Source organism: Triticum dicoccoides, chromosome 4B (genome assembly GCF_002162155.2).
Source record: "Triticum dicoccoides isolate Atlit2015 ecotype Zavitan chromosome 4B, WEW_v2.0, whole genome shotgun sequence".
Lineage (NCBI taxonomy): Eukaryota > Viridiplantae > Streptophyta > Magnoliopsida > Poales > Poaceae > Triticum > Triticum dicoccoides.
The window spans coordinates 552,142,619-552,164,424 of NC_041387.1; the positions used below are offsets into that span (position 1 = coordinate 552,142,619).

At 48.9% G+C, this 21,806-nt stretch overlaps 1 protein-coding gene across 2 annotated transcripts; it reads left to right on the forward strand.

Annotated features, from left to right (window-relative positions):
• Positions 1 to 3,445: 3,445 nt before the first annotated feature.
• On the forward strand, positions 3,446 to 20,661 carry LOC119291414 (protein UPSTREAM OF FLC-like). Of its 2 annotated transcripts, XM_037570172.1 has the most exons (7): positions 3,446 to 3,833; positions 3,927 to 3,996; positions 4,090 to 4,205; positions 4,739 to 5,375; positions 19,202 to 19,255; positions 19,351 to 19,398; positions 20,269 to 20,661. In XM_037570172.1, the coding sequence occupies exons 1-5, from the start codon at positions 3,593 to 3,595 to the stop codon at positions 19,233 to 19,235; spliced, it is 1,098 nt and encodes a 365-aa protein (XP_037426069.1). In that variant the 5' UTR covers positions 3,446 to 3,592; the 3' UTR covers positions 19,236 to 19,255; positions 19,351 to 19,398; positions 20,269 to 20,661. The 2 variants fall into 2 exon arrangements, with proteins under 2 accessions (XP_037426069.1, XP_037426070.1); XM_037570173.1 differs by lacking the exons at positions 19,202 to 19,255; positions 19,351 to 19,398; positions 20,269 to 20,661 and adding an exon at positions 6,651 to 6,696.
• The last annotated feature ends 1,145 nt before the right edge of the window (positions 20,662 to 21,806 follow it).

The window sequence follows — 21,806 nt, forward strand, 5'->3', positions numbered from 1 at the left end:
TCGACCTTAAGTGCACTTCCCCCCTCCGACTCCATTCCGTTAATTGATGATAGTATCTAGTAGAACAGCAGGATCGGTGTCAGAATTCCTCGAATTTTCTTTCTTTCTTTCCTCAGGGAAGGCATGCAGTTAAGTTGCTTACAGAGGGTGCACGTAAGACATCTCGACGTGCCGGCCAGAGCTACTTACTGATCCTGGGATGAGCACAGTGCTACAATTACTCTCATGAACAGGCCTGCTGTGGCAATGTGCATGTACATCGCAATTCGCAAACCGGTTTTGTTTCTTCGACGCACACCTGCCATGCATGATGTCAATCCTGCACGCGTGCGTCGGCGCAGTCTAAGGGCTTCGTAATAAAGTTGGTGCCTAGTGAGGGTGTGTTTGTTTCCATGGACTTTTTGGTGTAGGGACTAAAAAAATCCCTAGCAAACCAAACAGGGTGGGACTTTTTTGAGCTTTTTGCTAAAAGTCCTTAGAAGCACCTTCTTGAGAGTCTTTTTTAAAAAGTCCCAGAGACTAGAAAAAATCCTAGGACTAAAGAAACAAACACCACTTAAGTCTTGCCAAAGACGTGGGCATCAGATGATGGTCAGAATGCCTACCAGACATTCGAAATGAATTGGGCTACAGTGTAGGCTTCAATGTGCTCGGTCGATGTCCACGAGGTTGCAATTGCGCGCTTTCGTGCACAGTTACGCACGTACCGCTTTGTTGCCGTCCTGCTGCTCGCAGCGTCGCATGCATGCAATGCAACCATGCGCTGCTTGGTCTTGACGGCACACACTGCTGACCATCATGCCCGTCTCATTGGTGAGAATATCTGCATCAGCGCAGGCAGGGCGGCCATTTCCAATTTCACTCTTCTAGTTTCGAGCCAATTTTGATAGGGATTGGCTATGGGTAAGTCAATTGAAAAATCAATTTTGGTCAATCGATCTGTTTTGATCTGCCCGATGCAATAAAGGTGGTCAAGATTGCTTCCTCAACCTCTAGCGTCCACATTCTTCTTCTTTGTCAACCGCCCAAGGTATCACCGGCTGAATAGCCAGCCACCACCACCCGTGGCCTACGGCGCTCCCGCGCCAACCTCGTCGCCTCGCGCCCTCCCTTCAACCACCAACCACCGACGTGATGCCGCCACTCCTGGTCATTCCTCTAACTCCTGCGACGATCAGTTTTTTTCGGCGAACCTGCACCACCCCCACATTTCTAAGATAGATAATGGGGCCATCTGCCATCCTAAGATAAATAACGGTGTCACGTGCCGCCACAAGATAGACCCAAAGGGCTCCTCCGGTGAGCCGGCGGCTGCTTCTTCCTTTCCTTCATTGGCTGCTTCTTCCTTGCGGAATCGACTGACACAAAATGCTTTTTCAGGTGACTAATGTGCATCTAAACTGATTTTGGGATTGGATAGAGGTAAGTAAATTAAAAAATCAATTTGGGTCAGTCGATTTGTTTGATCTGTCCGATGCAATACAAGCGGTCACAAGTGCTTCTCCAACCTCCAGCGTCCACGTTCTTCTTCTTCCTCAAGCGCCCAAGGTAGGATTGGCCGAATCGCCGGCCACCACCACCCGTGGCCCGTGGAGCTCCCGCGCCAACCTCTTCGATCGCCTCGCCCTCCCCTCAACCGCCTACCATCCACGTGCTGTTGCCACTCCCTGTCATCACTCTAACTCCGGCGATGACCATTTTTTTCAAACGAACCTGCACCACCCCTAAAGATAGATAATGGGGTCATCTGCCGTCCTAAGATAGATGACGAGGTCATCTACCACCATAAGGCCTTATTTGGTTGCTTGGGGAGATGTACACGGGGTAGAGCTGCCCCGGACTGAAAATTCATGGCAAAGCGAAAAGCCCAGGGAAATTTTGCATCGCCATTTGGGAGGAGCGGGGGAAATTTTGCTCAGATTCATCTTGATGTTGATACGCGTAAAGTAGTCCCCGGCACACGAGATCTCGCCGCCCGCCGGAGATGTTGTCTCTCACCAAAAAGCATATACAGGATCCAGCCCATCGACTGCAGCGGAGGGCTTGAACGGGTCCTCGCCTTCTTGTTCCTCGGCGAAGAGAGGTTGGAACGATGAGAGAGGAGGGGGTCGACTGATTGAGGTGGACGGCGAAGGAACAAGGAAAGATCGGGCGAGACAGCGGTGTGGTTTGTGAACAGAGACGAGCGAAAGAAACAAGAAACTTCTCCAACAAGTAGTGACTGGTGTTTTCTTGTCCTTTTCTCCGTCGGCTGCTTCTTCCTTTTCTCCGTCGGCTGCTTGTTTCTTCCCAAATCGACTAGCCCAAAATGCTTTTTCAGGCGACTGACGTGCAGCTAAACTGATTTTGATAAGTAGCGGAAATAGACTGCAATCCAAACCTGGAAAACCCTATCGATCCGCTAGTGCACAACGTTGTACCAATAGAACAGCAAACGAACAAAACTCAACGAGGTGCAGTGCAAGCCCAAGACCGTGGATGAGGCGTTTGGATTCATCCTATCCACCTCCCGCCGGCCCCGCGAACTCGCAGGCTCATTCGATCTTGTGTCAAAACATTAAAAAAAAATCGATCTCGTGCATGCATTGGATCCAATGACCCACCAAAGCTAAAGCTGGGCTAATCCGTCTGCAGAAACAACAATCTGCCGAAGCCTCCCGCGGTCCCGCCCCATCAAATCAGATCCAAGCTCGCGCGCGCCGGGTAGCTCCCAAAATCTGCAATCCCTCTCATCATCCGCTCAACAAGTCTCAGATTTGAGGCGGTCGACTAGCGCTTGACCCGCCCAATGACCCAAACCCAAACCCAACCCGAGGGGCCCTTCCTCCACGCTCAAGCGGCAGAGGCGGCCAGGCCGGGTCCGGACTCCGGACCCGGCGCGCGCGCGGCCAGCGGCGCCAGTGCTCGGCGTGGCAGGTGCACTTATTGCGCGACAGTGGCGGTGCATGCTTGCTTGATGACGCCCTGCGCCGCGCTGCCCAAAGTCTATACGGGGCTAATTTTCACTTCCCATGGCATCGAGCGTGCGCTGGTGCCGCCGCTGAAAATGGGTCGGTCGACCGGATCGAGTAAGTAAATAAATAAAGACACGGTAATTACCCAACCTGGCGATCGAGGCGACACGGTGAAAACTGAAAGTTGGGCCGGCTGGCGAGATACACGGACGGGTGGCACTGATGGACGGGTGGTTGGGCTCTTTTGAGCACCGCAAAGCGCGCGACGTGACATACTACACGTAGCAGTGACGACCTATGTGTGTGTAAAGAGGAGTGAGAACAGTGGAGCATGGGCGCTTGGTACTAGGATGTTCCAGCCCCACTCCACACGCATCGGCCGATCATAGTAGCATGATGATGACCTCAAGTCCTCAACCCCCCTCGCCACCCTGCTCGTTGCATAGTCTTCTCTAGTAAAAACCTGCGGGGCCCGGCGCCAAACCAACGCCCACCAGCCCGCAGCGCAGCGCAGAGCAGAGCAGAGCGCCCGCTCTTCTAATATAAACGGCTTGACTTCTGTTCTAGCGGGGCCGTAGTTGCATTGCAGTTGCAGGTTTGCAGCTAGCCAGAGTGAGTGAGTAGTGAGGCGAAAGGAAATGGAGGCGGCGGGAGAGGGGAGGAAGCTCCATCACCACGCGGGCGGCGGCAGGGCGCAGATGGAGGCCAGCCCGGAGCGCGGCAGGCCTGCGTACGCGTCGGCGGTGACGGCGAGGTCGGCGCCGGCGAGGCCCATGAGGCGGGTGCAGATCATCTACTACCTCTGCCGCAACGGCCAGCTCGAGCACCCGCACTTCATGGAGCTCGCGCAGCATCCCCACCAGCCGCTGCGCCTCAAAGGTAGGCACCTCTTCCATCTGCAGCTTCCTCTGCGTTCCTGGTCTTTCGTTTCTGGCCATGGCTGATCGACGGTCCACTTTTGTTGGTGCGAAGATGTGATGGACAAGCTTACGCTGCTGAGGGGCAAAGGCATGCCTGCTCTCTTCTCGTGGTCTTGCAAGAGGTAGGTGCCGGGTCGTTTACTGTACACGCCCCGTACGTATTCTCATGAAAATGTACTCATGGTTTTGCATTTGTATTGCCCTTTGATTTGAAGGAACTACAAGAACGGCTACGTGTGGAACGACCTCTCGGAGAGCGACGTGATATACCCGTCCGACGGCGTGGAGTACGTCCTCAAGGGCTCCGAGATCTTCCCCGGCTGTTCTTCCGGTAATCATCATGCTAATCCCTCTCCATCACTTACCTGCTGCCATGGCCGTGTTGCGAAATGGACATGGCTTGCATGAATCATGACGCATGTAAAGCAAAAACTTCTTCTTCTTCCTAGCATGAGCCATGAGGGATACTGTGATAACTTCATTACTTTTTTGTTCCTTCTTCTCGTGCAAAAAACAAGCCGTCTTTTCCTTCTTTTCGCCTCTCTGTCCCCATTGTCAGCTCGTTTTCAAATGAATGGTCCAAGAGAGAGGAGCTGGTAAAACGAAAGTACCTACAGCAGCTTCTTACACCTTGCACGTTCCCTTTCTGCACCCGCGTCGAAAGTCGCGAGGAATTTATCATCCAACGGCTCAAACGCTAGAATTCCTACTCCTTTTTTCTCCATGGCATTAATGCATGCATGCACGGTGGCGCCAGAAGTCTTTCATGGCATGCAATGCAGTGTCTGAAGTAAAACCTGAATTTATACGAGGCAGAAATACAGTGGTCACTGTCCAACTAATTTTCGTTTCTCTGATCGCCAGCCGTTGCAGCGGATCGGTTCCAGCACCTCCGGGTGACGGACAGGTCGCCAACCAAGCCGCCGCTGGCCCTCCCGCACAGCCACAAGCAGTACGTGGACGGCTACCGGGACGACGCCGGCGAGGACCCCGAGGACGACGAGCTTGGGTACCCGTACCACCGGCGTGCCGCGGCGGCTCGGCTGGGCGGGCCGAACAAGCCCGTCTCGGCCCGCACCAACCGTGGCCACCCCGTGGAGCTGCCCGTCGAGGAGACCTCGCCGCCGTCCTCGACGTCGTCCGACAAGCCGCCGCCGGCGCAGCAGGCGAGCCGCTGCGACGAGGCCGAGCCGAACAGGACCGGCTCGATGCTCCTGCAGCTCATCGCGTGCGGGGCGGTCACCGCCGGTCCGGCCAAGTGCGGCGGCCGGGCCGAGCCGAGGCGGAGCTGCGGCCTGGTGAGCCGGCTGTCGTCCCGCGCCGGCGCGGAGGATGACGACGAGGAGGAGGAGGCTGGCGGCGAGCTGAGCCGGCGGTTCGGCCGCATGAGGGCGGAGGAGAAGGAGTACTTCAGCGGCAGCATCACCGTGGACATCGGTGGCCGGGGCACCCCGCTGCCTGCTTCGTCGCTCAAACGCTCCAACTCGTACACCGAGGAGAGGTAATAATCAGCTTTGCTTGCAACCACTGATCCTCCTTCGTTCGTCACGTGTGGCATACATATTCTCAGTTTGAAGTACGTAGTGAGCTGCAGTAGCTTTGAATGACACTGTCGGACGCATATGAGTTCCCATAATCTCACTCGGCTTGTCACATCGGTCACTCATTATAATTAGGGTCATGTCATGTGAACGTAGCCCACGAGGTTTGGTCTTTAGCCATGGCAGGACACGGAGGTCAAAAGATGAACATGCACGTCCTTCGTCCTGTAAAAATGAAAGGAAAAAAGCTTGCATGCATGCGTGCATGTCGTCGCTTAGGACGAAGGCCGCCAAAGCGCCAAGCATTGCAGGATCCATTGGTCTGTTCACGGTTCTAGCTAGGACGTACTACCATTGTATGGGCGGCAGCACGCAGCACAGGCATTATTGCCGGGCGGGAAGTACGTACGTACGTGCGTACGTGCCGACCGTGCACTGCCCCATGGATTCTCGTTGGCTGTGTGGTGCACTGTACGTTTAGTCGTGGCACGTGGCACGGCGGCTAGCCTAGCTGCGTCGCGCTGCTGCAGTGTTCAGTGCACTGTGCAATGCACGCGCGGGCCACCGCCCACTCTGCTCGCTCGATCGATCGATCGGCAGGCGAAAGTGCCTTTCACATACGAGCAGACATGCTACTGCTAGGGAGTGCATATCTGGTGCTACGGCTCAGAGTATCACTGGTGGAAAAACAGGCTTCCGTCCAGCCCCATAAGTCGCGAAGCTGTAGGAACCGCGACTAATGGGACCTTTAGTCGCGGTTCTGGAGGTGAACCGCGACCAAAGGCCTGGGCCCAGGGCGCTCGGTGGCCAGCTGGCGCACGTGAGGGTCTTTAGTCGCGGTTGGCCAGGACAACCGCGACTAAAGGCCTTCGGGCACCTTTAGTCACGGTTTGCCAGGCCAACCGCAACTAAAGCCCCTCCCCTATATATACCCATCCAGCAGCCAACACTTAGCCATTTGGAGCCATTCTCTTCACAAGTGGGTGTAGGTTTGCTTTTGGTTCCTCTTATGCACATAAGGTGTTTGATGAAATGCCCCAAGAGCATGAAACAAACATGACATGAAGTGTTGGAGCCACACTCCTCGATCGCGGTTAGCAACTTGATGAACCTTTGATGTGTCATTGATAAAATATGCATGTGTGCAGTTCATTGTTTAATTTATATTGTTTGTAGCTAGTTAGTTTAACAAATGCATGATGGTTAATTATATATTTTATATTATAATAATGCAGATGAATCGGCAATGAATGTACGGTAACCGACTCTCCGGCGAGTTCACTACGGGTTTGAAAGATTTCCTCGTAGTGGCTAATGCGAACAAGCAGGAGGGTTTTGTTATCTGTCCATGTGTTATCTGTAAGAATCAGAAGGGTTACTCTTCCTCAAGAGATGTTCACATGCATCTGCTTCGGCACGGTTTCATGCCAAGCTATAATTGTTGGACCAAGCATGGAGAAAGAGGGGTTATAATGGAAGAAGATGAAGAAGGGGATGATTTCATCGATGAAAGCTATCTTGCTCATTTCGGTGATACTTTCATGGAGGATGCTGACGGTGAAGGGGAAGGTGAAGAAGAGGCACGTGATGATCCCGTTGATGATCTTGGTCGGACCATTGCTGATGCACGGAGACGCTGCGAAACTGAAAGGAGAGGGAGAATTTGGATCGCATGTTAGAGGATCACAGAAAGGCGCTGTACCCCGGATGCGATGATGGTCTGAAAAAGCTGGGCTGCACACTGGATTTGCTGAAATGGAAGGCAGAGGCAGGTGTAGCTGACTCGGCATTTGAAAACTTGCTGAAAATGTTGAAGAATATGTTTCCAAAGGATAACGAGTTGCCCGCCAGTACGTACGAAGCAAAGAAGGTTGTCTGCCCTCTAGGTTTAGAGGTTCTGAAGATACATGCATGCATCAACGACTGCATCCTCTACCGCGGTGAATACGAGAATTTGAATGAATGCCCGGTATGCACTGCATTGCGTTATAAGATCAGAGGCGATGACCCTGGTGACGATGTTGAGGGCCAGAAACCCAGGAAGAGGGTTCCCGCCAAGGTGATGTGGTATGCTCCTATAATACCACGGTTGAAACGTCTGTTCAGGAACAAAGAGCATGCCAAGTTGTTGCGATGGCACAAAGAGGACCGTAAGTCGGACGGGGAGTTGGGACACACCGCAGATGGAACGCAATGGAGAAAGATCGACAGATGGTTCAAAGATTTTGCAGCTGACGCAAGGAACATAAGATTTGCTCTAAGCACGGATGGCATGAATCCTTTTGGCGAGCAGAGCTCCAGCCATAGCACCTGGCCCGTGACTCTATGCATCTACAACCTTCCTCCTTGGTTGTGCATGAAGCGGAAGTTCATTATGATGCCAGTGCTCATCCAAGGTCCGAAGCAACCCGGCAACGACATCGATGTGTACCTAAGGCCATTAGTTGATGAACTTTTACAGCTGTGGGGTGGTGTCCGTGTGTGGGATGAGCACAGACAAGAGGAATTTGACCTACGAGCGTTGCTTTTCGTAACCATCAACGATTGGCCTGCTCTTAGTAACCTTTCGGGACTGCCAAATAAGGGATACAATGCATGCACGCACTGCTTACATGAGACTGAAAGTGTACATTTGCCAAATTGTAAGAAGAACGTGTACCTTGGGCATCGTCGATTTCTTCCGAAAATTCATCCAGTAAGAAAGAAAGGCAAGCATTACAACGGCAAGGCAGATCACCGGCCGAAGCCTGCGGAACGCACTGGTGCTGAGGTATTTGATATGGTCAAGGATTTGAAAGTCATCTTTGGAAAGGGTCCTGGCGGACAATCAGTTCCGAAGGGAGCTGACGGGCACGCAGCCATGTGGAAGAAGAAATCTATATTCTGGGAGCTAGAATATTGGAAAGTCCTAGATGTCCGCTCTGCAATCGACGTGATGCACGTTACGAAGAATATTTGCGTGAACCTCCTAAGCTTCTTGGGCGTGTATGGGAAGACAAATGATACAAAGGAAGCACGGCAGGACCAGCAACGTTGGAAAGACCCTGATGACCGGCATCCGGAATGGTTTCAAGGTCGTGCCAGCTACGCTCTGACCAAAGAAGAGAAGGTCATCTTTTTTGAATGCCTGAGCAGTATGAAGGTCCCGTCTGGATTCTCGTCCAATATAAAGGGAATAATAAACATGGCGGAGAAAAAGTTCCAAAACCTGAAGTCTCACGACTGCCACGTGATTATGACGCAATTGCTTCCGATTGCTTTGAGGGGGCTCCTGCCGGAAAATGTTCGAGTAGCCATTGTGAAGCTATGTGCATTCCTCAATGCAATCTCTCAGAAGGTAATCAATCCAGAAGTTCTACCACGGTTACAGAACGATGTGATCCAATGTCTTGTCAGTTTCGAGTTGGTGTTCCCGCCATCCTTCTTCAATATTATGACGCACCTCCTGGTTCACCTAGTCGAAGAGATTTTCGTTCTGGGTCCTGTATTTCTACACAATATGTTCCCCTTCGAGAGGTTCATGGGAGTATTAAAAAAATATGTTCGTAACCGTGCTAGGCCAGAAGGAAGCATCGCCAAGGGCTATGGAAATGAGGAGGTAATTGAGTTTTGTGTTGACTTTGTTCCTGACCTTAAGCCGATTGGTCTTCCTCGATCGCGGCACGAGGGGAGACTAAGTGGAAAAGGCACGATCGGAAGGAAATCAACGATATGTATGGACGGCCATTCTCTGACTGAAGCACACCACACTGTACTGACCAATTCCAGCTTGGTGGCTCCGTACTTTGAGAAACACAAGAATATTTTACGCTCGGACAACCCGGGGAAGCCTGAATCCTGGATTAGGAAGGCCCACATGGAGACTTTCGGCAGTTGGTTGAGAAAACATTTAATGAATGACAATGATGTTGTAGATCAGCTGTACATGTTGGCCAAGACACCATCTTCGACTATAACGACTTTCCAAGGGTACGAGATAAATGGGAATACATTTTACACGATCGCCCAAGATAAAAAGAGCACCAACCAAAACAGTGGTGTCCGCTTTGATGCAGCAACCGAGAATGGGCAAAAGGTCACATATTATGGTTACTGTTGGGTTTCGTAGTAATTTCAAAAAATTTCCTACGCGCACACAGGATCATGTGATGCATAGCAACGAGAGGAGAGTGTTGTCTACGTACCCAACGCAGACCGACTGCGGAAGCAATGACACGACGTAGAGGAAGTAGTCGTACGTCTTCACGATCCAACCGATCAAGCACCGAAACTACGGCACCTCCGAGTTCGAGCACACGTTCAGCTCGATGACGATCCCCGGACTCCGATCCAGCAAAGTGTCGGGGAAGAGTTTCGTCAGCACGACGGCGTGGTGACGATCTTGATGAACTACAGCAGCAGGGCTTCGCCTAAACTCCGCTACAGTATTATCGAGGAATATGGTGGCAGGGGGCACCGCACACGGCTAAGGAATCGATCACGTGGATCAACTTGTGTCAACTTGTGTGTTTAGAGGTGCCCCTGCCTCCGTATATAAAGGAGCCAAGGGGGGAGGAGGCGCCGGCCAGGAGGAGGTGGCGCAGGAGGAGTCCTACTCCTACCGGGAGTAGGACTCCCGCCCAATCCTATTCCAACTAGGATTCCCAAGGGGGAAAGAGGGAGAGGGGTGGCCGGCCACCTCTCCTAGTCCTACTAGGACTAGGGGAAGGGGGGAGGCGCACAGCCCCCTTGGGCTGCCCCTTTCTCCTTTCCACTAAGGCCCATGATGGCCCATATGGCTCCCGGGGGGTTCCGGTAACCTCCCGGTAACCCGGTAAAATCCCGATTTCACCCGGAACACTTCCGATGTCCAAACATAGACTTCCAATATATCAATCTTTATGTCTCGACCATTTCGAGACTCCTCGTCATGTCCGTGATCACATCCGGGACTCCGAACAACCTTCGGTACATCAAAATGCATAAACTCATAATATAACTGTCATCGTAACCTTAAGCGTGCGGACCCTACGGGTTCGAGAACAATGTAGACATGACCGAGACACGTCTACGGTCAATAACCAATAGCGGGACCTGGATGCCCATATTGGCTCCTACATATTCTACGAAGATCTTTATCGGTCAGACCGCATAACAACATACGTTGTTCCCTTTGTCATCGGTATGTTACTTGCCCGAGATTCGATCGTCGGTATCCAATACCTAGTTCAATCTCGTTACCGGCAAGTCTCTTTACTCGTTCCGTAATACATCATCTCACAACTAACATATTAGTTGTAATGCTTGCAAGGCTTATGTGATGTGTATTACCGAGAGGGCCCAGAGATACCTCTCCGACAATCGGAGTGACAAATCCTAATCTCGAAATACGCCAACCCAACATCGACCATTGGGGACACCTGTAGTACTCCTTTATAATCACCCAGTTACGTTGTGACGTTTGGTAGTACCCAAAGTGTTCCTCCGGTAAACGGGAGTTGCATAATCTCATAGTCATAGGAACATGTATAAGTTATGAAGAAAGCAATAGCAATATACTAAACGATCGGGTGCTAAGCTAATGGAATGGGTCATGTCAATCAGATCATTCTACTAATGATGTGACCTCGTTAATCAAATAACAACTCATTGTTCATGGTTAGGAAACATAACCATCTTTGATTAACGAGCTAGTCAAGTAGAGGCATACTAGTGACACTTCGTTTGTCTATATATTCACACATGTATTATGTTTCCGGTAAATACAATTCTAGCATGAATAATAAACATTTATCATGATTATAAGGAAATAAATAATAACTTTATTATTGCCTCTAGGGCATATTTCCTTCAATATTGTTGATCAGAAATGACGTAGAATTTCTGGAAAGCATATAGGGTTATTTTGAAAGTGTTTTTCAATGGAAAGCCTGGATTAAGCTACTTGAACATTGAGCATCAAGATCTATAAGGATAGATCAAAATGCTTAATAATACTTTCAAATGAGCACATACCTTGACATGATCTTGAAGGTGTTCAAGATGGACCAGTCAAAGAAGGAGTTCTTGCCTGAGTTGTAAGGTACGAAGTTAAGACTTAAAGCTCGACCATGGCAGAATAGAGAGAAAGGACGAAGGTCGTCCCCTATGCTTAAGACGTAGGCTCTTCAGTATGCTATGTTGTGTACCGCACCTGAAGTGTGCCTTGCCATGAGTCAGTCAAGGGGTACAAGAGTGATCCAAGAATGGCTCACAGGACAGCGGTCAAAGTTATCCTTAGTAACTAGTGGACTAAGGAATTTTCTCGATTATGGAGGTGGTAAAAGAGTTCGTCGTAAAGGTTACGACGATGCAAGCTTGACACCTATCCGGATAGCTCTGAGTAGAGAGACCGGATACATATAATGGAGCAATAATTTAGAATAGCTCCAAGTAGAACAGTTGTTTGGAATAGCTCCAAATAGAGCGTGGTAGCTACATCTAGGAGATGACATAGAGATTTGTAAAGCACACACGGATCTGAAAGGTTCAGACCCGTTGACTAAAACCTCTCTCACAAGCAACATGATCAAACATAAAACTCATTGAGTGTTAATCACATAGTGATGTGAACTAGACTACTGACTCTAGTAAACTCTTGGGTATTAGTCACATGGCGATGTGACCTGTGAGTGTTAATCACATGGCGATGTGAACTAGATTATTGACTCTAGTGCAAGTGGGAGACTGTTGGAAATATGCCCTAGAGGCAATAATAAAAGTATTATTATTATATTTCCTTGTTCATGATAATTGTCTTTTATTCATGCTATAACTGTATTATCCGGAAATCGTAATACACGTGTGAATACATAGACCACAATATGTCCCTAGTGAGCCTCTAGTTGACTAGCTCGTTGTGATCAACATGGTTTCCTGGCTATGGACATTGGATGTCGTTGATAACGGGATCACATCATTAGGAGAATGATGTGATGGACAAGACCCAATCCTAAGCATAGCACAAAGATCGTGTAGTTTGTTTGCTAGAGCTTTGCCAATGTCAAGTATCTCTTCCTTTGACCATGAGATCGTGTAACTCCTGGATACCGTAGGAGTGCTTTGGGTGTATCAAACGTCACAACGTAACTGGGTGACTATAAAGGTGCACTACAGGTATCTCCGAAAGTATCTATTGTTTTATGCGGATCGAGACTGGGATTTGTCACTCCGTGTAAACGGAGAGGTATCTCTGGGCCCACTCGGTAGGACATCATCATATGCGCAATGTGACCAAGGAGTTGATCACGGGATGATGTGTTACGGAACGAGTAAAGTGACTTGCCGGTAACGAGATTGAACAAGGTATTGGATACCGACGATCGAATCTCGGGCAAGTAAAATACCGCTAGACAAAGGGAATTGTATACGGGATCGATTGAGTCCTTGACATCGTGGTTCATCCGATGAGATCATCGTGGAACATGTGGGAGCCAACATGGGTATCCAGATCCCGCTGTTGGTTATTGACCGGAGAACGTCTCGGTCATGTCTGCATGTCTCCCGAACCCGTAGGGTCTACACACTTAAGGTTCGATGACGCTAGCACTGGTGGAAAAACAGGCTTCCGTCCAGCCCCATAAGTCGCGAAGCTGTAGGAACCGCGACTAATGGGACCTTTAGTCGCGGTTCTGGAGGTGAACCGCGACCAAAGGCCTGGGCCCAGGGCGCTCGGTGGCCAGCTGGCGCACGTGAGGGTCTTTAGTCGCGGTTGGCCAGGACAACCGCGACTAAAGGCCTTCGGGCACCTTTAGTCACGGTTTGCCAGGCCAACCGCAACTAAAGCCCCTCCCCTATATATACCCATCCAGCAGCCAACACTTAGCCATTTGGAGCCATTCTCTTCACAAGTGGGTGTAGGTTTGCTTTTGGTTCCTCTTATGCACATAAGGTGTTTGATGAAATGCCCCAAGAGCATGAAACAAACATGACATGAAGTGTTGGAGCCACACTCCTCGATCGCGGTTAGCAACTTGATGAACCTTTGATGTGTCATTGATAAAATATGCATGTGTGTAGTTCATTGTTTAATTTATATTGTTTGTAGCTAGTTAGTTTAACAAATGCATGATGGTTAATTATATATTTTATATTATAATAATGCAGATGAATCGGCAATGGATGTACGGTAACCGACTCTCCGGCGAGTTCACTACGGGTTTGAAAGATTTCCTCGTAGTGGCTAATGCGAACAAGCGGGGGGGTTTTGTTATCTGTCCATGTGTTATCTGTAAGAATCAGAAGGGTTACTCTTCCTCAAGAGATGTTCACATGCATCTGCTTCATAAGGGTTTCATGCCAAGCTATAATTGTTGGACCAAGCATGGAGAAAGAGGGGTTATAATGGAAGAAGATGAAGAAGGGGATGATTTCATCGATGAAAGCTATCTTGCTCATTTCGGTGATACTTTCATGGAGGATGCTGAAGGTGAAGGGGAAGGTGAAGAAGAGGCACGTGATGATCCCGTTGATGATCTTGGTCGGACCATTGCTGATGCACGGAGACGCTGCGAAACTGAAAAGGAGAGGGAGAATTTGGATCGCATGTTAGAGGATCACAGAAAGGCGCTGTACCCCGGATGCGATGATGGTCTGAAAAAGCTGGGCTGCACACTGGATTTGTTGAAATGGAAGGCAGAGGCAGGTGTAGCTGACTCGGCATTTGAAAACTTGCTGAAAATGTTGAAGAATATGTTTCCAAAGGATAACGAGTTGCCCGCCAGTACGTACGAAGCAAAGAAGGTTGTCTGCCCTCTAGGTTTAGAGGTTCTGAAGATACATGCATGCATCAACGACTGCATCCTCTACCGCGGTGAATACGAGAATTTGAATGAATGCCCGGTATGCACTGCATTGCGTTATAAGATCAGAGGCGATGACCCTGGTGACGATGTTGAGGGCCAGAAACCCAGGAAGAGGGTTCCCGCCAAGGTGATGTGGTATGCTACTATAATACCACGGTTGAAACGTCTGTTCAGGAACAAAGAGCATGCCAAGTTGTTGCGATGGCACAAAGAGGACCGTAAGTCGGACGGGGAGTTGAGACACACCGCAGATGGAACGCAATGGAGAAAGATCGACAGATGGTTCAAAGATTTTGCAGCTGACGCAAGGAACATAAGATTTGCTCTAAGTACGGATGGCATGAATCCTTTTGGCGAGCAGAGCTCCAGCCATAGCACCTGGCCCGTGACTCTATGCATCTACAACCTTCCTCCTTGGTTGTGCATGAAGCGGAAGTTCATTATGATGCCAGTGCTCATCCAAGGTCCGAAGCAACCCGGCAACGACATCAATGTGTACCTAAGGCCATTAGTTGATGAACTTTTACAGCTGTGGGGTGGTGTCCGTGTGTGGGATGAGCACAAACAAGAGGAATTTGAGCTACGAGCGTTGCTTTTCGTAACCATCAACGATTGGCCTGCTCTTAGTAACCTTTCGGGACTGTCAAATAAGGGATACAATGCATGCACGCACTGCTTACATGAGACTGAAAGTGTACATTTGCCAAATTGTAAGAAGAACGTGTACCTTGGGCATCGTCGATTTCTTCCGAAAATTCATCCAGTAAGAAAGAAAGGCAAGCATTACAACGGCAAGGCAGATCACCGGCCGAAGCCTGCGGAACGCACTGGTGCTGAGGTATTTGATATGGTCAAGGATTTGAAAGTCATCTTTGGAAAGGGTCCTGGCGGACAATCAGTTCCGAAGGGAGCTGACGGGCACGCAGCCATGTGGAAGAAGAAATCTATATTCTGGGAGCTAGAATATTGGAAAGTCCTAGATGTCCGCTCTGCAATCAACGTGATGCACGTTACGAAGAATATTTGCGTGAACCTCCTAAGCTTCTTGGGCGTGTATGGGAAGACAAATGATACAAAGGAAGCACGGCAGGACCAGCAACGTTTGAAAGACCCTGATGACCGGCATCCGGAATGGTTTCAAGGTCGTGCCAGCTACGCTCTGACCAAAGAAGAGAAGGTCATCTTTTTTGAATGCCTGAGCAGTATGAAGGTCCCGTCTGGATTCTCGTCCAATATAAAGGGAATAATAAACATGGCGGAGAAAAAGTTCCAAAACCTGAAGTCTCACGACTGCCACGTGATTATGACGCAATTGCTTCCGATTGCTTTGAGGGGGCTGAACGCTGAACCCGGAGACAGGGGAGTGTGTTTACCGGGGCAAATTAATTAAACCCACCCAAGCCCTTATTAACGCAATGAGGGATGCTCAACAGGGGAAGATCAAGTTCAACAGAGAGAACGACGCGCTGACAAAAGCCCTCGGGAATCCTGAACACGGAGGACGTGTACGAGGCATGGGGCACATTCCGTGGAAAATAGGGTTCCCCCAGAACGATGACCCGTACGGTTACAGAAGCCGTAAGAGAAAGATGGATCGGGAAGCAGATGTTGTGGCGCGGTTGGCATCGGAAATGGATGTGATGAAGAAAACCATGAGTGTACTAGTAGCCGAAAGAGATGCAGCTCGGGTGCAGCATGAAGATCATCCAGCGGATCTCGGAAGCCAGCAGCGGAGAAGCAGCGTGGCTTCCACGGAGGCCCCACCGGCTGGTGCAGATGCACCGACGATCGAAATTACTGCACCGGAGCCTCTGGTGGTCGAAATTACTGCCCCGGAGCCTCTGGTGGTCGAAATTACTTCACCGGAGCCTCCTCGCTACCCCGTGGACGATATAAAGGAGATGAAAGAATGTCATCTGTATTATCCTATCGGGAACATGTCCATGAAGGTAGCCATCGGCAGTGCTTTACCATGTTTACCTGGAGCACTCCACCACAACAACCCCATTCAAGATGGCTATGCTCGTGTCACGGTGGAGGACATAGTCCAAGGGTTTGATGACCTGGAGATTGACATTGCTACACCTGAAGGGGAGAAAAGACTTGGAGATGTCAAGCGCCATTTCATTCTATGGCAAAAGAAGTTTATCAAGTTTCCAGGCGAGGCGCCAAGGACAACAAGTCCACCCTCCTACGGTGGTGGTGGTGGCGGTGGCGGTGGTGGTGGTGGTGGTGGTGGTGGCAGTTCACCTACACCTCCGTCACGTCAGCCGACGCCGCCCCCCAGTCCACAACGTCCGGCGGGTGATCAGCCGCCGCCCCCCAGTCCTCGTCCGGCGGGTGATCAGACGCCGCCCCCCAATCCACCTCCGGCAAAGAAGCAGAAGCAGTCCTGGATTATTAACCCGGACCCTTATGTACCTAAGACCACAAAGGTACCGGAGCCATCACTGAAGCCTCTCCCCACAAGGCCTTGGGAACGTAGTGCCGAGGAAGTCGACGCGGCCGCGGCTGCTGATTTGGAGAAATGGAAGGCGGACTGCAAGAAGAAAAGAGAGCCCGAGCCCAAGCCAGTATTTTCTGATGAGCAAAAGAAGTGGGCTAAGTCATTTTTGAGCACACCGTCCCAAGCCGCAAAGAATCTGCCTAACGACTATGCACGTGAACTTCGCAGGCAGGCACTCATGTTCAAGGAGAACAAAGAGTGGGAGAAGGCCGAAAGTAAAAAAAGCGGGAAACAAGTTGCCCAGCTCGGGGAACAAAGTAAACAATCGATTGCCCCGCTTATAGTGGAAGCCTTCTGTCCGGATGCCCCCGAGATCATGCAAGCTGCGGCAGCACAGGGATTGACTGTAACGAGTGCCAGAGAACAAGCGGCCAACTTAGGTATTACTCTTCGTGAACTGTTAGGCCTTGATGAGGCGCCAGTGAAGGAGGTAGTAATTACATATGTCAAGAATGGGCCTCTCGTCGAGCCTGCGCAGGAAAAGGATCTACCTCCACAAATGAAAGGTCTGCTGAAATGGTACAAGGGTTACATAAAAAATAAAAACGCCAAAGAATATATTTATGCGGAAGTTAGACATGAGCATCACTTCAAACATTACTATGTACAAATTGAACTGAGTGAATTGTTCCAGCTTTTCAATCTGCGCGAGCTCGATAAATCTATCATCAGTTGCTACGTTCTGTAAGTGATTTATTAATTTCTACCCCATCTCGTTCATATTGCCTGCACTATATATATGTCCTAACTATATTGTTGTGTCCGCTATTATACATGCAGAATGAAGATTAAGGAATGCAGAGTAAGGAACATCCATGATGTTGGGTTCATTGACCCACACATCATTAATGGACATGTGTTGGAGCGTCACCCCGCCGACGTGGAGGCAGACCTGTGGCACTTTCTTACAAAGCAGGAACTCAAAAGTGATATTCTATTTCCTTACCATTTTGAGTGAGTGTTTCTGTCTTGAGCACATTCTCTTTTGTTTACTCCATGCATGGTATGTGGCTGGCTAATCGATGAGTTATGCATGACGTACTGTGCATGTATCGTGTCCGCAGGTTCCACTGGATTCTGCTAGTAATTAAAGTTAACACCTCAGAATGTCTCGTCCACGACTCTGTGAATATGGATCCAAAGCTTTGGGGCGGCATGAGAAGAATGCTGCAGAAGTAATTATTTTCATTCATTTGCGCTCTATATCGATCGGCCTATTTCGTTCATTTCCTAATATCAAGTAACTAATTAATAACTCTCTTGTTCATTTAATTTTCTTTGCCTCGTAGGGTTTGGAGACGGTTCGTAGATACAAAGGTCGGTGAATTCAAAAAAGAGCTAGAATTCAAAATGTTAAAGGCTAAGAATGCTGGGGATATTCAGCCACCGGAGACCAATCTATGTGGATACTATGTCTGTGAGATGATCCGGAGATACACCTCTGAGCGGGTTCCGAGTGATACCAATGCTCAGAGGAATAACCTCCGGTGGATGCTTAGTCCAGAAGCTCGCTTCCGACCACTTCAAGAGGAACTAGCTGGATGGTTCAGCAGGGAAGTCCTCCATCCTAAATGAGAACACTATTACGAGGACGTAGAACTTTATATGCATTAAATCATGTATGGAAACTTGTTCAAAATTGTATATGGTCATCCGATGATATTGAATATATATTGTATATTCCTCTTGAATTCTTTTTGGTTCTAATTTCAAATTTATTTAAAATTGTACATTCATATGCATGTATGTAGTACCGTAGAATATATGAAACTCCTTCAAAATTAAAATAAAGCACAAAAGAAATAAAACAATACAAATTAAACAGAAAACAGGTTTAGGGGGGGCTAAAACCCTAAACCTGTGGCGGCCTTTAGTCGCGGTTGGCCAGAAGAACCACGACTAAAGGTCCTCCGCCCCGACGGCCGCCTGGCGCCCACGTGGACGGGCCGTTAGTCGCGGTTCTTAAGCAGCCGCGACTAAAGGTGGGGGGCTTTAGTCGCGCTTATTTGGTCGCGGTTGCGCAACCGCGACTAATGGCAGTTGCGAACTGCGACCAAAGGCTTTTTTTCCACCAGTGTATGCTACGCTGCTCCGAGACAGTTTAGTGCGTTGGATCGGATTGCAGGGACAGGATTGGATAAGCTCACCTCCTTCTAGCGAATATACAAATAACACCCTTTGTACTTAGCAATTCAGGGTTAAGTTCATGGCTCTTAAGAGGTCCGTTCACTAACAAGAATGTCAGCCTCGCACACATTTGCTCTTCATGCCAAGTACAGATAAGTTTCTGACATAGAGCTGACTAGCTCATGGACTAGTCACCACAATTTAGGAATACCAGCCAGCCAAAAAAATGGCACGATTATAACATTTGAGAAACGGACTAACTCTTTTGGTTGTGTCTTGCAAGTCATATTGTGGTAAATCAACAAATGATTTTTTTTACATGGTCTTATAGGTCAAGAAACAACAAAATCGATCAGGGGAATTAGATGATGCAACATGCATGGAGGTTATTTGACATCACAAAAGTGTTTTAGAAATTCTTCATAATCAATGTTGTTCGGTTTTTGCAAAAGTTTTTATTATTGTTTATTTTTTTCCCAGGTCTGTGCCCACCACCGGATGGTGTACAACGAGAGTAAGACCCATCAGGTGGTATGCAGTAAACTTGTTTTGTTTAGCGTTGTAAATTTGTGAACTAAATGGTACTCTTGTAAATAGATATATTATATGGTCACCATGTGGTACTCTTGTGAATTTGTGAAGTACTAGAAGACAAAGATGTCAGTATGTGGTGCACCTTTATTTGTTCAAGTGATTTTGTTTCCAGTGATCTTTTGATGCTATGAATGAATTCTGTGAACTTGCCTCGTGATCACATAGTGCTCATGACTAGTGTGTTACCATTGCCTTGCTATAGTCATGCTTTCAGGATTGTGAGTCATGCAAACAAGTGGCAATACATTTTCTTCTACTTCTACTTAATTAATGAGCAACTCATTCTGGAAAAGTATTAGCATATCTGCACTCATCTCTTTATTGCATTCGAGTGAAGAAATCTGTTGCAGGCAACAAATTCTGTATGTGTACTTGCAATGTATTCCTAATAAGTGTAAATTTCCTTAATCTGTCCCTTTTTATTGACACTGGATGTTGGTAGCAGCAACCGACCCACTAGGAAGCTCAGTTTAGTAGAAAAAAGGAGTGCTCAGTTCAGTAGAGAATTTGTTGCCGAGGACAGAATATGCAGATCTGTTATGATTTTGCAAGGCCTTTCAGGGGCAAGATGCAAATGTACCAATGGGGCGTATGTGAAAAGATAAGTGAGTTGATCATATCCCTTGCATGCAGATCCAACGCACCATGGGGTCTTGGAGCAGCGTATCATGAGATGGACCGTAGCACTAGATATTTTCCCTGCTACTAGCCTAGCCTACTACAGTAGCTGTCATCACTGTGCTCTATTCACGTCCAACGCATGCATATGATCGCTGCTGAGAATGGTTTTGTGTTTGAATTCAGGGGCTCGAGGCTTGGCGTGGGGGCGATCGGCGAGGAGACGGCGGATGAGAGGATCGGAGGGGAGGAGGGAATGATGAGGGGGAGGTGCATCCCGGGCAGGAAGAGGCAGCCGCAGCAACAGAAATAGGCGCACGCCTCGGCTTAGTTACCCAGATTAATCTGCTTGAGCCAGACCATGTAGTAATAGTTCTCGTAGCACGAGTGTTTAGCATCTCTACTTGTGTGTTGTGGACCATGGGTTAGCATTGAGAGCTAGGCTTAGCATCTAGGAATAGTTCGATGTTGGACAAGTCAGCACGCATGGCACTTAATTTTGGATCCTATGTCTATGTGAACGGTGAGAGTGGGTAGTACTGTATCGATACGGACTCGTAGCAAGTAATCGATTGATCATGCCCGTTGTGCCTGTATTTCTGACACTGTATGTCACACCCCCTGATACTATCTAACAACATCTACATCGGACTTCTCAAATTGACCACTAATCGAAGAGAAGAGAGAAACAAAAAGTTGACCCATCCAAACCCCTCAAACTCTCCTTAAGGCTGGCCATAGTGGGGTAACATAAGTAGTAACATGTACTTGGAACTTGCAAACGTGCTTATGTGGCAGGTAATTAAAGAAGAAAGAGATGGTTATAGTAACATAGGTAGATACCGTAACATAATAAATGTGATGCTACTATGTGTTATGCATGGCAATAAATGAGACCATCTATGATACTACTATATGATATTATGCACTACAGAGGTAGTAACATAGACTAGTAACATATGCATGTTACTAGTCTAAGTTACTCCCCACTATGATCAGCCTAAATTCTCGGACCGTCCGTCACTCCTCTTATTCATCTTTATAGGAGTACTCTCTTCTTTTCGGTTTATTGGTCCCATCTCATTTTCTTGATTTTTTCCATACTATAAGTCTTATTTTCACTTTTTCCCCTCACATGTTCACATTTCAATGTGCATTAAATTGATGCATGCAAAGATTTAAAAGAAGATCAGCCAATGCATGTAATCATTTCTACTCGTTTAGTGGTCATCTACACTGTAAGAGCAACTCCAACGCATGTACCCATTTCGTCTGTTGCCGTCCAAGTGCTGGTCCAATGCGCCGAACCATTCGCAAAACGCGTTCACGCGGACCCATTTGCGGCTAAAATGCATCGGCGCGGACGCGTCACGCGTCCTCTCAGTGTCCGCCGCGTCCCCACTTGGCGGCCGCCCAACTACGGCGGTCGTCTTTATTAATGACAATCGTCCACCGCGGGCCCACGAGTCAGCGATGGCGATCAGCCTTTTTTAAGCCGAGCGTGCGGTTGGGGGCATCCTCATTCGCTTCCAGAAGCCCCCGTACCCATCTCGCCACCCCACTGTGCTCCCCGTCGGTGAAAACCCGTAGCCACCACAATGGGTTTCTTCTCCGTCAAATGCAAGGGCAAGGCCCGAGCCACCCATCTCCCCCGCCACCTCCCACCTCCGCCGACGACGGAGACGCATGAGCAGGCCTACCTCGAGGAGTAGCGGCAGCGAAGG

Excerpts from the sequence above, each read along its gene's own strand:
- LOC119291414 (XM_037570172.1), top strand. The coding sequence starts at position 3,593 with ATGGAGGCGGCGGGAGAGGGGAGGAAGCTCCATCACCACGCGGGCGGC. Across the intron at positions 3,834-3,926 it reads CCAGCCGCTGCGCCTCAAAG|ATGTGATGGACAAGCTTACG; the intron begins GTAGGCACCTCT and ends GTTGGTGCGAAG. Across the intron at positions 4,206-4,738 it reads CTTCCCCGGCTGTTCTTCCG|CCGTTGCAGCGGATCGGTTC; the intron begins GTAATCATCATG and ends TCTGATCGCCAG.